Source organism: Buteo buteo, chromosome 9 (genome assembly GCF_964188355.1).
Source record: "Buteo buteo chromosome 9, bButBut1.hap1.1, whole genome shotgun sequence".
In the NCBI taxonomy this organism is placed as follows: Eukaryota; Metazoa; Chordata; class Aves; order Accipitriformes; family Accipitridae; genus Buteo; species Buteo buteo.
The window spans coordinates 33,002,048-33,017,872 of NC_134179.1; the positions used below are offsets into that span (position 1 = coordinate 33,002,048).

The 15,825-nt window shown below is 39.9% G+C and overlaps 1 protein-coding gene across 2 annotated transcripts in view; it reads right to left on the reverse strand.

Annotated features, from left to right (window-relative positions):
• Positions 1 to 2,023: 2,023 nt before the first annotated feature.
• The window catches only part of PPP1R14C (protein phosphatase 1 regulatory inhibitor subunit 14C), a 53,482-nt gene continuing 39,680 nt past the window's right edge, over positions 2,024 to 15,825 (reverse strand). Inside the window, exons 2-4 of one of the 2 annotated variants that reach the window (XM_075035992.1) lie at positions 14,585 to 14,668; positions 13,168 to 13,200; positions 2,024 to 3,353 (exon numbers count right to left, since the gene is read on the reverse strand). In XM_075035992.1, coding sequence (XP_074892093.1) covers positions 3,279 to 3,353; positions 13,168 to 13,200; positions 14,585 to 14,668 — 192 coding nt within the window. In that variant the 3' untranslated portion in view covers positions 2,024 to 3,278. Of the gene's footprint in view, positions 3,354 to 3,383; positions 7,071 to 13,167; positions 13,201 to 14,584; positions 14,669 to 15,825 lie in introns of those variants that run through there. The other variant, XM_075035991.1, reaches the window with a different exon arrangement.

Genomic DNA, 15,825 nt, shown 5'->3' on the forward strand with positions numbered 1-15,825 from the left:
GCCCAGAGCCAAGAACACCAACACAGTATAAAGACATAAAGCACAATGAAATCTTAAGTGAATGGGTTGATTCTCCCCTCACTTACACCAAGGCCACGAGTATCTCCATTAAGTAAAAAGTAGCAAGAATGAGACCCTGTAAGTCTCCAGTAAAATCAGGCCAGCTGCAAACAAAAGCTATTTAGATTTTTTTTTTGCTCACTGACACTTGTAAGAGAACAGAACATGTAGAGCTGGGGGAGAGGAAGCCCTTCACAGAAGGGACTGTCCCATCCACATAAGACAAGAAAATAGTAAGGACTGTCCCAGTCTTCATTGTTTCTAAGTGTATCACCAAACCAATTGGTTTTAGAAGGTATAGAGTGCTATTCTCTGCAGCTACTTCAGTGCACAACAAATAGGACAAAAGATGCAAATGTGTGATGCACACAGCTGAGGTGGCATTTTTTAGCCAAGTAACATGAGGGGAAAAAAGAATTTGTTGACTAGCATTTTGCTGTAGGAGGTGAGAGAACTGGTGCAGTTGCCATTACTTGACATTTCTGATTCTCCACACCATTATCATAAAGGAAGAAAAAAAGTTATGTTTGAAATCATAAGTGAAGTCACAAAATGCATCTGTGGATGTGGAAATTACTAGAACCTGCAATATTCAGACTTGGGATTGTTTCCAAATACCACCTGCAAAAAGTAGGCAAGTGAAGTCACAAAATGCATCTGTGGATGTGGAAATTACTAGAACCTGCAATATTCAGACTTGGGATTGTTTCCAAATACCACCTGCAAAAAGTAGGCAAAAAGTAACCACCTCAGAAGTTGAAAAGGTGTATTGCATGCTCTCAGTTGTTTCAGCCCATATGTTAAATGCACATGAATAAATCTGAGTCTGGGAACAGTATGCACAAGCAGACAGCATTTCAGACACCAGCTCAAAACTCTAAACATCACTAATAAGTCTCAAATCAAAAGGCTGGGGTGTTTTTTTCCATTGTGGACATGATAAACTTGGTGTTCACAAAAGGCTCTCAGTGGTTTACAAACGAGCAGGCTTTCCAGAAACAGGCCTGTGAAAGCACCTGCTCAGTCAAACATCAGACTAGTAAATAAGACATCTTTACTAACACCACTGATTTCTGCCACCAGAGCTGAGTGGGGAAAAAAAAGTTTAACAAAAGGCCTCTTACCTCAGGAATTTAAGGAAGCTTTTTCTTTAATTCTCTCTTCTTCAAAGGGTGATGTTCATACAAACTTGGTAATGAACAAGCTACATCTAGCTACAACAGATCCTCTGCAAGGAGCACAGACCAAGGAGAGACAATCTCTTTGTGGCAAAACAGGTCATTCACATGGGCCTCTTTCAGAACCAAAAGACATCCCACTGATAATGCTGACAGTGATAGTGGGAGATTCCAACACAAAACCAGATGAAATCACAAGTTCCTCACCAATTTCCCTGGAGCACAGATTTCACTTCACTTCCTCCTTAGGAAACCAGAGCTGAATTGCAACTTCAACGAGGTGCAAGATTTAAATTTAAGATGCTGCAGGCAAACCAGCTAAGTCTTTTCTTACGGCTGCTGGAATTTCTTGAGAATTCAGAGGTACAGAAGGGAAGAAAGGTAGAGTACCTTCTGCTGAAATACTCCTTTCTGCCACACCTTTGGTAGAGAACTGAGAGTCACCCAGTATAAGCCCTCCTCTACGCTCACCTCTGGTGGAAGGAAAAAAGGAAGCAGCAGCATTTATTAAAGAATTTCTCGGCTTCCTCCCCCCACGCTTTTTAAATCACCCAGGGCACAGGGAAGGAAGGCCTCATCTGCAGAAGACTTTCAAAAGGGAAGCTGTGCACCAGGTAACAGGAGTTTGAGCAATACTGGGCAAGGGCTGAGTGATACTGGGCACATTAAAAGCCAGTTAGGGTCTATACAGCTGGGTTCCCATGTACTTACCACCTCACAGGCTTCTCTTTTTGACAAGCAAGTCCATTTACCAACTTACTCAGCAACAGTAGTCTTGTAAAGTGTACATGTAACAAGTCACAAGTTGTTCCATTTATTTGAGTAAATATCTGGTAAATAAAATCATTGGTAAACATTACAAAATTAAATACATTAAAAAAGCTTGCCAGTATACATAAAATTCACAAACATGTACTTCTTTTGAAAAATAAAATATGTTCAGAGCACCCTTGATATAAAATGCCTGACTAGTGTCACCTACCAGCATATGGTAGCTTATTGAACATTTCAGTTAGGACATTTTCCAGGAGGGAGCAGGGATCTCTCTTCTGTTCTTGCTTTTACAAGTAAGAGAGCCCAAGTTAAGAAGTCTCCCCACTTCTCAGGGCACAGCCATAAACAAAAGCTATAATAATCTTTGCCTACCTTAATAGGAGAGGAATCTGCATTCAATTAAGACCACATCACTAAATGCAAGAGCAGTGCTTGTAATTCATTTTGGTAGCACTGTCTTTCTTCCACTGTGAAGCAGCTTTTAAATGGTGATGGACATTTCTCTAGATATCACTGCAGGCCCTTATTCAGTATAGGTTAGCACAGTTCCAAGACATCATGAGGTGGAGAGGAAATGATCTGGCAAAGCATCAAAGTCAATCAAATAACTTTTAAGTCTACAAATTAAGCCCTTAAAACTCCCAATTCTCATATGCTGCAGTCTAAACAATGAGATATGATGAAATTCTTCACTGGGCTGCTTTAAGGGTATTTAGAAAAATGGCAGCACTCATTTTAGTAATCTAAATTGGTACCTTCTGGTAGCAAGTTTGCTATAACCACCATTTAAATAATTTACTGTAACAAACTTTTCCTTCCATCCATGTGAAACAGTATTCACAACCCACTCCATAATTTATGTACAGACAAGCACAAGAAACTTGACATCCATGAGTTAAATGTACAGCCAACTTAAAAAACGTTATCCAACTAGTTGCAAGGAGAAGTCTCCTAGCTCTGTAAATTTACAAGATCTTCTGGTTCACCACATAGGCTTGCTGCCCCTCATCACTAACTCTTGGATTCTTCACTTGTTTCAGTAATCCTCAAGTGAAAGTTGAGCAGCATCCAAATTGTTGATATTCTTGATTAAAAAAAATTGACACTTAAAAAAGAACCCTTAAAACACACAAAAGAAATTCCTTGAGTCAAAACAATGAAATCAAAAAAGTTGTGGAGAAAGACAACTATTTTAATAAAGGTCTTGTATTCAAAGTCCCATTTCCCTTGCCATGTCTTTTACAGAGTGCTACTGCTTCAAGTTATTTATATACTCTTCTTTTGAGGGGGACTGAGTTTCCTCATTCCTCTTATCCGAGTTAGCAGCTCTTTGATAAATTCCTAGGAAAAAAGATTAGAAAATATAAGTAATTTTTATGATACCAGAATACCATGATTTTGAGTTTAAAAAAAATCAAAGCAAACTACACATTTTTAAGCTTTTACTGCTAAGCTGGAGTTTCTCCAGCCTGATCTCCAGGAACCTTATATGCATATTCTCATTGCACAGTAGAGGTGTCAACAACTACCTTTTCCTCTGCATGAGTGCTCAGGCTCAGCTGCTAGCCATCTTTCAGGCTTTTATTACACCGGGCCTTCTACCAACTGTTGAATCAAGCAAAATCTATGGCTAGATACAATGCAAATAGTCAAAGCAAACTTTCACAGTTTAAGCCTGCACAGAAATCAGCACTCCGGCCAAAAGGTGTTTCTCTCACCACTCTCCGTGCCGGCACTAGCATTTTGGTTGGCTGCATACTCAGCTGGAACAGAAAGTTGATCTGACTAAAGACTCAGCCATTTTTCCTCTTGCTCTGCTACTTTCCCATGCTGGCTCAGCTCTCTGACCAGGCTCACCACTCAGCCCCACACTAACACTCATGCCAGTCTGAGGCAAGGCAGGAACAAGGAGCCAGAGGTAGCACCACTGGCTTATTCTGGTTGTGGAGCTCAGTGAACAACACTATTCTAAAAAAAAATTTAGAAAAATATAAACTCATGGACCAAGTCTTTATTCAGTGATATTTTCCCCAGTTTCAGCAGATTTTCTCTTTTTAAATTGTGGGAGAACAGAAGCTTGGAGAGTTGCACAATTTTCTGAAATCCTTTTGGTGTACAATTTCTTATAACTGCAGATGTATTAAAAGCTAGATCATCCCCTTACTGTCACATTGGGACAATAATGTTTACCCACAGTACTACGTATATCCCTACAAAAAGGTTCTTGGCTAAATGATTTAGTAATATAAACATGGAATGTAATTATGGATTTAGTCAGTCAAGTTGATGTGAAAGGCCAGGTTGGATGGGGCTTTGAGCAGCCTGGTCTAGTGGAAGGTGTCCCTGCCTATGGCAGGGGGAGTGGAACTAGATGATCTTTAAGGTCCCTTCCAACCCAAACCATTCTATGATTCTATGAAAGGACAAAAAGCATGACTTCCTAGCTGAATGCTTGAGGCTAAAGATTCCAGTGAACAAGGTCACCACCTAAAGGACAACACAGTACCTTTCAAAAAAGGTCACAAAAAAAGGTGCTACACTGTGCATAAGGAGCATCTCTGTAAACGTGCATTTTAACTTGAGAAATATGTCATGTTTCTCTGGTGGAACCACAATCCCAGCAGGTATCACCCCAACAGAGCAATTTCCTTTCTTAACAGTTCATGCACATCTATACTGTACTGCATGTACTGTTGCGCCACAGTTATTGTTGCACCAACACTAGCTGTGGCTTGAACTAACAGCAAAGGCAGAGCAGCACACACGTCAGTGTGGGCTACAAATGCTCACCAAGAACTTTTTATATTCTGGCTTCCACCCCTGAACTTAACTAGATCAAGGCCAGTACAGGAATACATCTATGTATATCAATATTACATTTCCCATCTGGAATGACAGGTAGCCCAAAGATATGATGAGAAAAGCAGATTTGTTAAGACCCCAAATCTTCCCCCTCCATCCTCTAGAAGCTGTCTTTTTCCACATAGGCACAAGCCACTGCAACAATATCTACTCTAAACTTGTCAGAGTACAGTACTTATCCATTCAGAGGTCAGAAAAAGGAGGGAGACAGGTTTACTCTAAAAATTCACAGCTTGCAATGCACTATGCACCGGTTCTGTATTATCCTTTCATCATTGTAAAGACCTGCTAGATAATTCAAAACTAATGTGGCATGGTGCTGTTTGAAACATACAAGCACACTTTAGGATTTTTTACTATCAAACTTAAATGAAGCCCTGCAGTGAAATCATTACAGAAATAAACTCTCTAAAGTGATCTTAAAAGATTTTTACTTGGGATTAATGCAATTACTATTGCCTTTCAGCAGCTCTTTCCATAAAAAGCTATACTCCCATGCCAAAACATCAGATTAAGACAGCTTTGGGAAGGAATGGGCTGAAGTTCAGTTCTACCCTTTGAAAGACTTTTAGTCATCTGTTAAAGCCACAAATACTCTACACCACCTTCACTCACCATCAAGGCAGCAACAAGACACTGCAGCTGGAAACTGTCCAACTGCTTCACAGAAGTTGAAATCAAGAGCATTACAGGAAGGGGCATCTGCAGAGTGGACAGGGAAATCTATGATACTCTGTACCCATTTGGGATATCCCTGTTTTAGAGACACCTCTGCCATTTCTCTGTCCATTTTCTCCCACAACTCGGAAGAGCTTGGAGCACGTTTCCCTTGGATATGAAAGGCAGCCAGGGGTCAGTTGCTTTTCAATATGACATTACAGCAAGGGAGGGGAGTTCTGCCCTTATACTCTGAAGCAGTACCACAAGCACCTTACTTTGCAAAAGATATTTGCTTGAAGTTTTCAAGCAAGTTTCACACCACATAGAAACTTCTTAGGGCTGCCAAAATAAACCAAACTATAAGGGCAACCCCCTAAGCAGACCTGAGGTACTTGAGTCTATTCTTACAGAAGAAGGGAGCTGTATTCACTCAAAGTAGTACATATAGTAATTGAAAATGCTTTACCCCAGAAACTATTCTTCTTGAAACAAGGGTCTGCAGTACCAAACAGTAAAACGCAAGAAGCATTTTGTATGTGGCAGACATTTTACATAACACAGTAGGGCTGTTGTGTACATCCCATGGGTGTGCAAACCACAGCATTGGTTCAGTATTCTGATTCAAGTATCATTTCGCATCTGACACTTACATGGAGCCAGCTGTCATTAACACAGCTGTGCTCCAGTGCTTGTGCCTTTGTTTTACAGCTCCCCATCAAGGAAAGGCAGCATTTCTAGAAAAGATGTGCATTTTCCCTCTTGGAGGCAGGAAAGAAGACTTCACAGCACTTCAATAAGCCTTCACTTTATAACTAACCAACTCAGCTTTATGACAGTAATACCCATTTGTTTTCTTTAAACATCACTCAAAAATTGCAGTTTTATTCCTTGTGGACATTTGAGTCGAGGCTTAATATCCACATCTATTTCAACCTCATATACAAAAATCATTTTACACAGAGCATTTTATTGAAATCCCCTCTAGGAGATACACTGAAGTTTAGCATCATGCATTTGAAAGCTGATCATGTATCAATCTATGTTAAAAGTAGTTCTGGCTGGATTATCTACTTATATAATACTTAATTGAGAGTTGGAAAACATTTAACAATAACTCAGCTAAAGACCTAAGAACTTATGAATTATTCCTTAGAGGGCTACAGCAAGAAATACACAGGCCACATCTACTTTTAACAGAAGAAAAATCTGGTACCAGAACTTCAGACCTTGGTAAATTAAAAAAAAAAGGCAAAAGTGTACACAAACTCAGTTTAAATTCTTTTTACAGATTTTCTGCAAGACCACCACCTTTAAATACAGTTTTGTTACAAATACTGAGAGCCCTGTTAATTTATAATACAAAATCATTGTTTCTAGAAGACATCTTTCTAGTACTAAAGGCAAATTTAAAATGAGACAGAGACTAAATCTATAGTTCATTTGAAATCATCTATACTTAGCCTTAGGCATTTGTCTTCTCCCTTCTCTAACACCTTCCCTTGAATCAAAGGCATTCCGTTCAGCAAAAGCATTCATCTAATGCAGAATAAAAAAATAAAGATGACAAACATAGGTGAAATGATAATTCAGGAAAGCGGAAGAAATCACCTCTCTGCTTTGGAGGTGTGATTCATTGTTTTAATGAGGTCATTTGACAGGCAATGAATTCAAGACTTCCTATTCAAGTCTTCCAATTAATTCTGGAGACTAATTAGACTCTTGTCTCTCCAGATTTCTCTTCCACAAACAGTACACATGTAGTAGGACTAGTTCTTAAACCAGAATTTAGGGGGCTTTAGTCGTCCTGCTTCACTAGAGCATGAAATGAATCCTAAACCAGCCTTCCTCCACAGCTTTACCTCCCTCCAGCCAAGTCAAAAAAAAAAAGTATCAAGATTTCCTCAACAGTTTGCCCAAGGCTATTTACTACAGGGACCCTGACTGGTTGGATGTAAAAAAAGTCAAGTCAGCCTGGAGAGCAATCCCCACAACTACTTGGGGAAGCAACTAAACGATAGCTCAAAAGTGACATCTGAATGGGGAGAAGAAAAAAAGATAAAAAGAAAGAGGGAACCCTACTGCCAAACACCTTCCCTTCCACACAGGCTCAAACCTGAAGCCAATTGTACAGGAAGAAGGGAACCAACAAGGCACACATGCTTTGGGAGAATGGGGACAGAAGCTGCTTTCTATTAGCAAGAACTGGAACAGCATCTCTGTAGCCTCACTGAACAATGCGATCAGCACAGCCTCTCCAGTGAGGCCATGGCACCATCAGTGCCCAGAAGACAATACACAGCAATTTAGCTTCTCTGTGAGGCCTGTACAAGGCATTAACTACATACCACAAGGCTTAGCTGTCATCAAGACATGCAGTTAAGTTATTCTCCAATTAGGCAGCATGTAAACAAGCACAGCTTATTCTTGTCAAATCACCATTTATCCCTCTATTCTTACAATATTGCTATAGGTACTTAAGTTGTATTCAGGAATACTTGCAGAAATGAAAACATGCAAGCTTAATTCCCCCCAACACTGAAGTACAATACAGGGCAGATCTCCGCAGGCATATAAACAGTTTTAGTTCACTGAATTCAGTGGTCAAATAGATGAACAAGAAATCATGTTTTTCTAGAAACACCTCTGTCTGCATTGCTTTAAAACATGCATGTTTCTTCACTTTTTACCCTACAAAGTGTCCTATTCAATTTCAAGTAATATGGACACATATTACAGTTAACTGTGGCTTAATATTTCACCAGTCATCAGCTGAACTGCAATAAATGTCTATGAGCTCCTAGGCTCACCCATATGTAAGGCAGCACACTGCACTGAGGCTTTAGGACACATCTTTAGTTACTGTTGCTTCGAGTAGGTTTCCTACATATGCTGCCTTGCAATTACACTAAAAAACCAAACAGTAACATTAACTTGAAATAATTCATAACATAGTAGGACCAAAAAACCATATGATCCTTCAAAAGTTTAAAGGTTCCATTTCAGAAAGGTTGAGCTTTCTATTCATGTCCGCACACTGAATACATACATTATCTGAAGACATACCCAAAATAGTTTTTAGTTTTAAAAGCCACAGTTCCTGGACCACTCTGAAAAGCTGCATCACAAGCCTGTCATTTGCTACAGCTACAAATTAAACTTGGGGAAACATAGTTAAGCAAATGCATCTCTACCTTTCTCAAAAGTAAGTGTTAAAAGCTGCTGAAATAGTCCAGCCACTGAAGTAACTGAGCAGTCAGCGACTTAAATCTCTGCCCAAATTCTCCTGAGAACATTTAATATAGTTTCTTTGGAAATCATATCGAAAATTGTTATTAATTAAAAATTCCCAGCAAAACAACTTTTTTATGATGCAACTTCATCTCCTTTTTCTCCCATTTTGCACTGGGTGAAGAATTATACTACCAAGATGGTCTGGATAGATTTAATCCTGCCTAAATGGGAGAGATCTCCAGTCCATTTGCCTGAAGCTTTGTATATTTCTGAGAAAAGAAAGCAGCAAAGAAACCCCAAGCCTAATTTAGCTAGTTCTCTTCAAGGATTAGTTATCTGCAGACATTGTGCAGCTCAACTGCATCTTTCAGAGTCAGTAAACACAAAAATTACCCACTCATTGGATTTCTCTCCCATAGTAGTTTAAGAGTCTCATCATCATTTCTGCTGTCATCACTTTGCCAGTCCCACCAGTGGAAGCTCTAAATCACATCAGCCACAAATATTTCAGATTTTCTCCAAAGCCCAGTCTAAATGGGTGGTCTTGCTGCTACCAATAGCAGAGATACAATAACACAGATTTAGCCAGCCTCATTCTAAGCATATGTCTTGACAAAACCTCATTGATTTCATGCCCACAACTGTCTTCCTATTCTAAGTAAGAGCATATTGTCAAGTATCAAAACCCTATCATCAAGATTACAGATTATATTTAAATTTCTTTGTTACATTCACTGCTAACATGAGACTCAAAATTCCCTGTGACCTACATTAAGATTCTCCATCACAGGCAGAACCAAGGCAGCAACTTGACAAAGGTCTGAGTGAGATTTTCCACAGGTGATGCATGGCACTGAGTGAAGCAATGGCTGCTCTGGCACATGGGTGATGCAGGAGGAGGATGCTACTCCCTGCTCCTTTTCAACCACAGAAGTGCAAATCCAAGATTTGGTTATGGCACTGATTTTGCAGATAGCATACCCTTTAAGCCTGTGCAGTCCTAAAAATGAATTGCTATTCTCTCACATCAAGCCTTGTCTTATGTCAAGACTGCATGACATGTACTGCTTTTGAGCTAGGTATGATAGTAACAGAAGAGAGAAGGGGAAGCAGAGAAAGTGTAAGCTATCTGAAGAATACTTCTAGCATTGTTTAATTTTGCACAGTGGGAAGACCATCATCATGTCTCAAAGCACTGTCTGCATTTGAGATCCCAAAGCCTATGCCCTGAGTCAGGCAGCTACTCTACTTCAACGCTTGCAACTTAACTACACAGAGCAAAGAGATTGTGGCTTAAGTAAAAGGATGTAAAGTATAAATATAAGTCACATATTGCAGTGATTAACACCAATAAAAACACATACTTATCAGTTTGTTAGTTACCAGATGTATCTCTTAGCCACTGGGTTTTTTTAACTGTCACATTTGTAGAAACAGCCAAGTTGGCAAATTGTGCCCAGAAATTATTTTTAGTTTCTGGCACATTTTACAAAACTAACTTTTAATGACTGAATGACACAGTCACACTGCATACAAATCTTGATTAGCAAATCAAGATTTTAATTTAAGAATAATTAATGTAAACTTAAATAGCACCCAAAAATCATACTGACTGTGCACACTTTCCTCATTAACCTTTAGTTGCCCTGTTTGGGTAAACTACCTGACTCTTTACAACAAGGTTCCCACATTAAGCATATTTCCATACAAATTAAAATAACAGCTGTTAACTGCTACCTTCAAAAAGCTTTTAAAATTTTAGACCACATTCAACAGTCAAGCTATATTTCCCTCAGAAGAAAGGTTTCATAGCAGTTCCTCATAAGTTACTGTCAGCTACTATCTTCGGCCAATTTATAAAGAGGCTGAGAGTTCCTTCCACCTGTCAAGTGACCTGGATAACTCTGCTTCTTCTGATGAAAAGTCAATCCAGAATACAAGCAAAAATCCCTGTCTTTCCTTAACCTTTAGTCTAAGTGAAAGACACTAAGCAAAACTGACTTAAATTTGTTTTGGGTTTGTTTTTTAAACAGATGGGATAAGAGCTTCAAGTTATTAAGCTTTCTGCCTGTACTATTTTTCCTTATGTTCTGAATAGTGGAGATACCATATTACATAATTTTTTCCCACTTAGGGATTACTGCCTTTTGCAAACTGTATAACTCTTGATGCTAAAATTCCTAGTGCACTTGATTGACTGTATTTGATTGGTCAGGAGAAATTCTATCAGCTCACATCCATTCTCCACAAATCTTCTAGAAATCCTTTCACAAACCAATTACCACAATAGTTTTGAATGGTCTGCAAATACAAAAGGATTGCAGATTTTCTAGACGAGGTGTGGATCCTCGTATAGCAAGTTTAAGCCAACTTAAAGGCTATTCTTTGTCCATACATGGCAAGTTCAAAGTCACTATTTTAAAATGGCCTGAGTTAGCAGTCATGCAGTATTACTGGGCTTATGCTACAGATGAAGAAAAGCTTCTGTTGTGAAAACAGTCCTGGGAGATGACTCCCATTTTGGCAACCATCCTTATGGAAGAGTAGATTAAGCACTCAACTGGGCTATCTCAAAAGATTGTCAAGGAAGACAGATATTTGCTCAGGTAAAAGAGCTGCCTCCATCCCATCAGCAGAGGGCTGAAGAGACAAATCACAATTTCAGTATTAAAATCTCACCTTGATCCAAGTGCCTTGAGGGCAGTCAAGCACACATGTCCAGGATGTTTCCTGCAAACTGCCATGCCAACTTAATTTACTGGCACAGCACAAATATTTCCTGCAGTTCTGTGACCAAGGTTTCCAGTGGAAAACTCAGTAACATCTGTCATGTACCCTTATCAGACCTCTGAAATTTGTCCTTGCATTAAGTGCCAAGCCTCAGAGCTAAGAAAAATAATTCATATTACATGTTCAATGAAGGAGGAAGAAAGGTAATTATTTGATTGTCTGCTTTCCTCATCCACCTTCAGAAAACATGGAGATAAGAGGTCAGCACATAAGTGGCTGCTAAACTCTTGGTAACCTGTTCCTCCCACCCACTCATGACCCCCACTTTCTCTCGCTAGCCTGTGACAAGAACCATGTCAGGCTCCACAGGCCATATCAGTCTTCACACCTATCTTATGAAGAACTAAGGTTCAATGGCACTTGCTGAAACACAGCTGGAAGAGGCTGACAGGGGTCATCTGTAGTGTATCATTACTACAGTGCGACATCTGAAGACTTGATTTTTTGGCCTGGCTTCTCCATAATGGGCCATGTGTGTAATCTGCTGTGAAGAAACCAAGGTACAACACAGACCAAGCTATACAAGTGTTATTATGAGAGTCTTTCTGGGTCAGTTCCCTACACTGTCAAAAAGTTAGTACAAGCAACTGTAATAGCAATTCTGGAGAATTCTCCCAATTTACCCCAGGAATCAATAAAAATGGAAGAGCCCTGAAGGAAGTACCTGGACAGGGAAGCGTCTATTTAACCATACCAGTGGTTCTTCCTGACAGCCTGACTATCCTTAAGTCCCAGTAGTTGAAGTAGCTACAGCTGCAGATGTTACAGAGGAACCAAGCTACATGCAGCCTTGTTTCAAAAACCAAGTGCCTGGCCTCTAGTCATGCACAGCTGAAAGGTCCCTGACCAGGGGAATCCTAAAGCCACCCACTATTAAATACTGCTCAGCAGCCACTGGTGGGAAAGCACAGACTCTAAATTGAATGAAGAAACTGACCTACAATCAAAACTATTTTTTTAATTTATTTTTTTTTTTTACAAAAAGTCCAAGTTTTTGTCACAATATTTACTCTTCCTAGTAAGCACTCATTACTATGAGAAGTAGACTATATTGGCACTGGACACATTAATGGATATTCAACCTGAAAGTTGAGGTTTTTTAACTAAATTCTGCTAGTTCAGATTATTCCACCATTGTATTCAAGTCCATTCACAGAAACAATCAGCTCAGCTGCATATCTACATAACAGTTCCCAGAATAAACAATTTTACTGTCAGAGATAAATGGCTTCACATTGAAGAGCACACAGTCCATCTCTCAAGTTGATATTTCATGCAAATATAGTAGGGTTTTAACCATCTGATGAGAACTGTGTTTAGTTCTCTTGCAACATGACAGCTTTAAGCATCAGTAAAGTCAATAAGGACATTACAGAGTACAATATTGATACTTCAGCTGGAATAATCAGCAGTTCCTCTACAGGGTCCGATCCTGTTCTTACTCTAGTCAAGTGACAGGCACAAACATTCGCAGGATATAAAGCCCCAAGCCCATCAGCTGCCCACTAATATTCCCATATTTACTTTATCATGAGTATAAACAAAAGTTACTTTAGCTTGAATATAGCTACACCTTCCACACATAAATAGTATTTAAGAAAAGTCTTTTTACCTCTGTTGGTTTGTAGCAATCTACAAGAGTTTCCTAGAAGCAAAATATGAAAGCATCAGTTCCAATACAGAATAACAGTGAACACAAACAAGTCTACAGTATGAAACCTGGCAAGAGTGGGGAAAGAAAAGAAGCAAGAACCAGGAATCACTGGACGAAGATGCTACTAAAAACCAACCATTATAGCAAGTCACCTTTGCTCCCTAGGTGGATCAGAATGATTTGCAACAGGAGAAAAGTGATGGCTTCTTACTCCAGGTTGGAGGTTACAAAATCCCTCTCTCCAAGAAAAACTGGGAAGGAGAAACCTAGAACATTTCTCCCAGCAATACACATGTGAAGAGTAGCTTTCTGTGAGGGCACCACAGTCTTTGTAATGCAGAAATACAGATGTTAACTGGGTCAGGCATTCCTGGCAGGGCAGCTGCAGCAGCTAGGTTAGGCAGAAGCAGCAAAGCTATTTATGAATGCTGAGTAGACAGCCTGGGGCTATGCCCCATATCTCCGTGGCTGGACAGTGGGCACTGAGAAAAGGGTGCCAAAAGGCACTGCAAATCAGATGTAGTGCATTTAACCACCACATCAGTCACCCCCCAGAAGTGAGCTGAGGGCAAACCACTGCTCTGGGACAGTTTTCCTTCCTTTAGTGCATCTGAAAAGATTATAAACAGGGACCCTTATATTGGTTTTATATCTTGATTTAGATATATGAATCTCTATGAAGAAAATAATGTTTCTTTTCTTCTACCCCTCATTCTTCCATTCATTAACTTCTACCTCAAGCAGGATTCAGAGAATTAGAGAGCTGTTTTGAATTGTATGATTTCAGCAGACAGCTTCTCAATGTCCCTACTAATTTCTGTTGCTGATCATATTATCCTTTCCTGAAGCTTTTGGACAAGTTACTCCAAGATAACTCAATGGGTTCCAATTTCTAGCTAGTATAGACAGAGAAACTATTTCCAGTATCCTAAGGACAAGGGAGGATTTCTGGTCTGTATGTGCACGCATGTATATTTCTGCTGCTGCAGTGAATCACAGAAACTATCTGGTCATCATTAACTGACTCTCAGCTACATAGTTATCCTATGTGACTTATTTATTTTTATGTGTTTTCTGTTCTTTATTTTATATACTTGTAAAAATTAGAACGAGTCTAATCTGTCTCAGCATATCACCCTATATTACTGGATTCTTTGAACTTTTATTTACTCCTGTTATCACCTACCTTCCATTAATTTTTTATCCTAAAGGATTTTGATTAACTTTGTACAGTCCAGTAGATTATGCTAAACTTGGACCTAGGAACCTCTCAGTTCTAATTCTATGCTTACAGTGGTTTCAGTCAAACACAAGATATGGACCCAGATGCATTAATTCAGCCACATTCTGATTTAAAATTAGAAAATAGTATTACCTGTAATTTGAGAGCTCTCTCCTCTTCATTAGCTGCATCAAGAAGGTCATCAATGTCAATTTCTACATCTGGCATCTCTTCTTCCTGAAAAGCAAGAATTCCCACTTAGTCTATAGAGATATCCTTTAAGCTAGCTCAAAAGCAGCCTAGTGATAGTACACAACCCCATCCGCCTGGAGCCAGACAAGGAGGAAATCAGTAAAGGACAGTGGCCTGATTCCTTGCTCCTAGGCCAGCAGAAGACCAAGCCCCAGCCACACAGGAGATGACAGCCCTTAAGCAACCCCTTCCTCACAGCTGGGAGTCATGTTACTAACCCATGCCCAGCAGCATAAGTCATACTATTCTCACAGTACTGAGCAAGCGGATGAAGAAGAGGTCAGGGAAGAAGCAGCAGATAAAAGCTGCAGCAAGACACAAAATTGCTTTGAAAACATTCTTGATTGGACTGCTTATTTTGTTACACTATGGAAGATCTCCCTCGCTTAAAGTTGTTTTACAAGGACGACATACACACCCCATCAGAAGAGCTCAGATTTCCAGTGCCTGCAGCGAAGCATTAAGTCTAAGGCATACAGTATTTTAGAGATTTTTTTTTAAACCTCCTCCACCCATACACTTCTGCTTTTGCATCACCAGCACAGCAGACACGCTGTTCCCTGAGTCAGAGCAGCAGTCCACACATTTTGAAGGACCCCTGAGCTCTAGAATCCTAATGAGAATTTGTCATCCACAGTTACCACCATTTATTGCATTTACAATTAAGCAAAAAAAAAATATTCTGCTGGCCATTTTTTGCATTTTCTCATCATAAAAGGCACTTCAAAATGGTAAAGCAGCTCCTCACTGCACATACAGCAAACACTGGTCTCAGCCTCTCCCCCACACCAAGTCCCACCCTCACAATGGCCTCAGTGCCACAGACACACAGCTCCTACGTTGCCCCTGCTCCATCCAAGCCATGGACGGGCACTGCGAGTCTGTCCTCTCCCACAAGTACACTGTCATCAATCGGGTCACTGGTGCCGCATCACCTTGGCACCTCCTGAATTAAAGCAAGGACCTGAAAGTGTCCAAAGGGGAGGGTGGATTTGAAAGTCAGAATGAAGCAACAAGACCACTATGCCCAGCAGCAGCTGTCTTCTTGTACCCCACCAACACTTTTCAAGATCCTTTAAAGAAGCATTTTGACAAAAATGCAGTGGTTCCAGAAATTCGCAAAAGTTTCAACAATTGTGAAA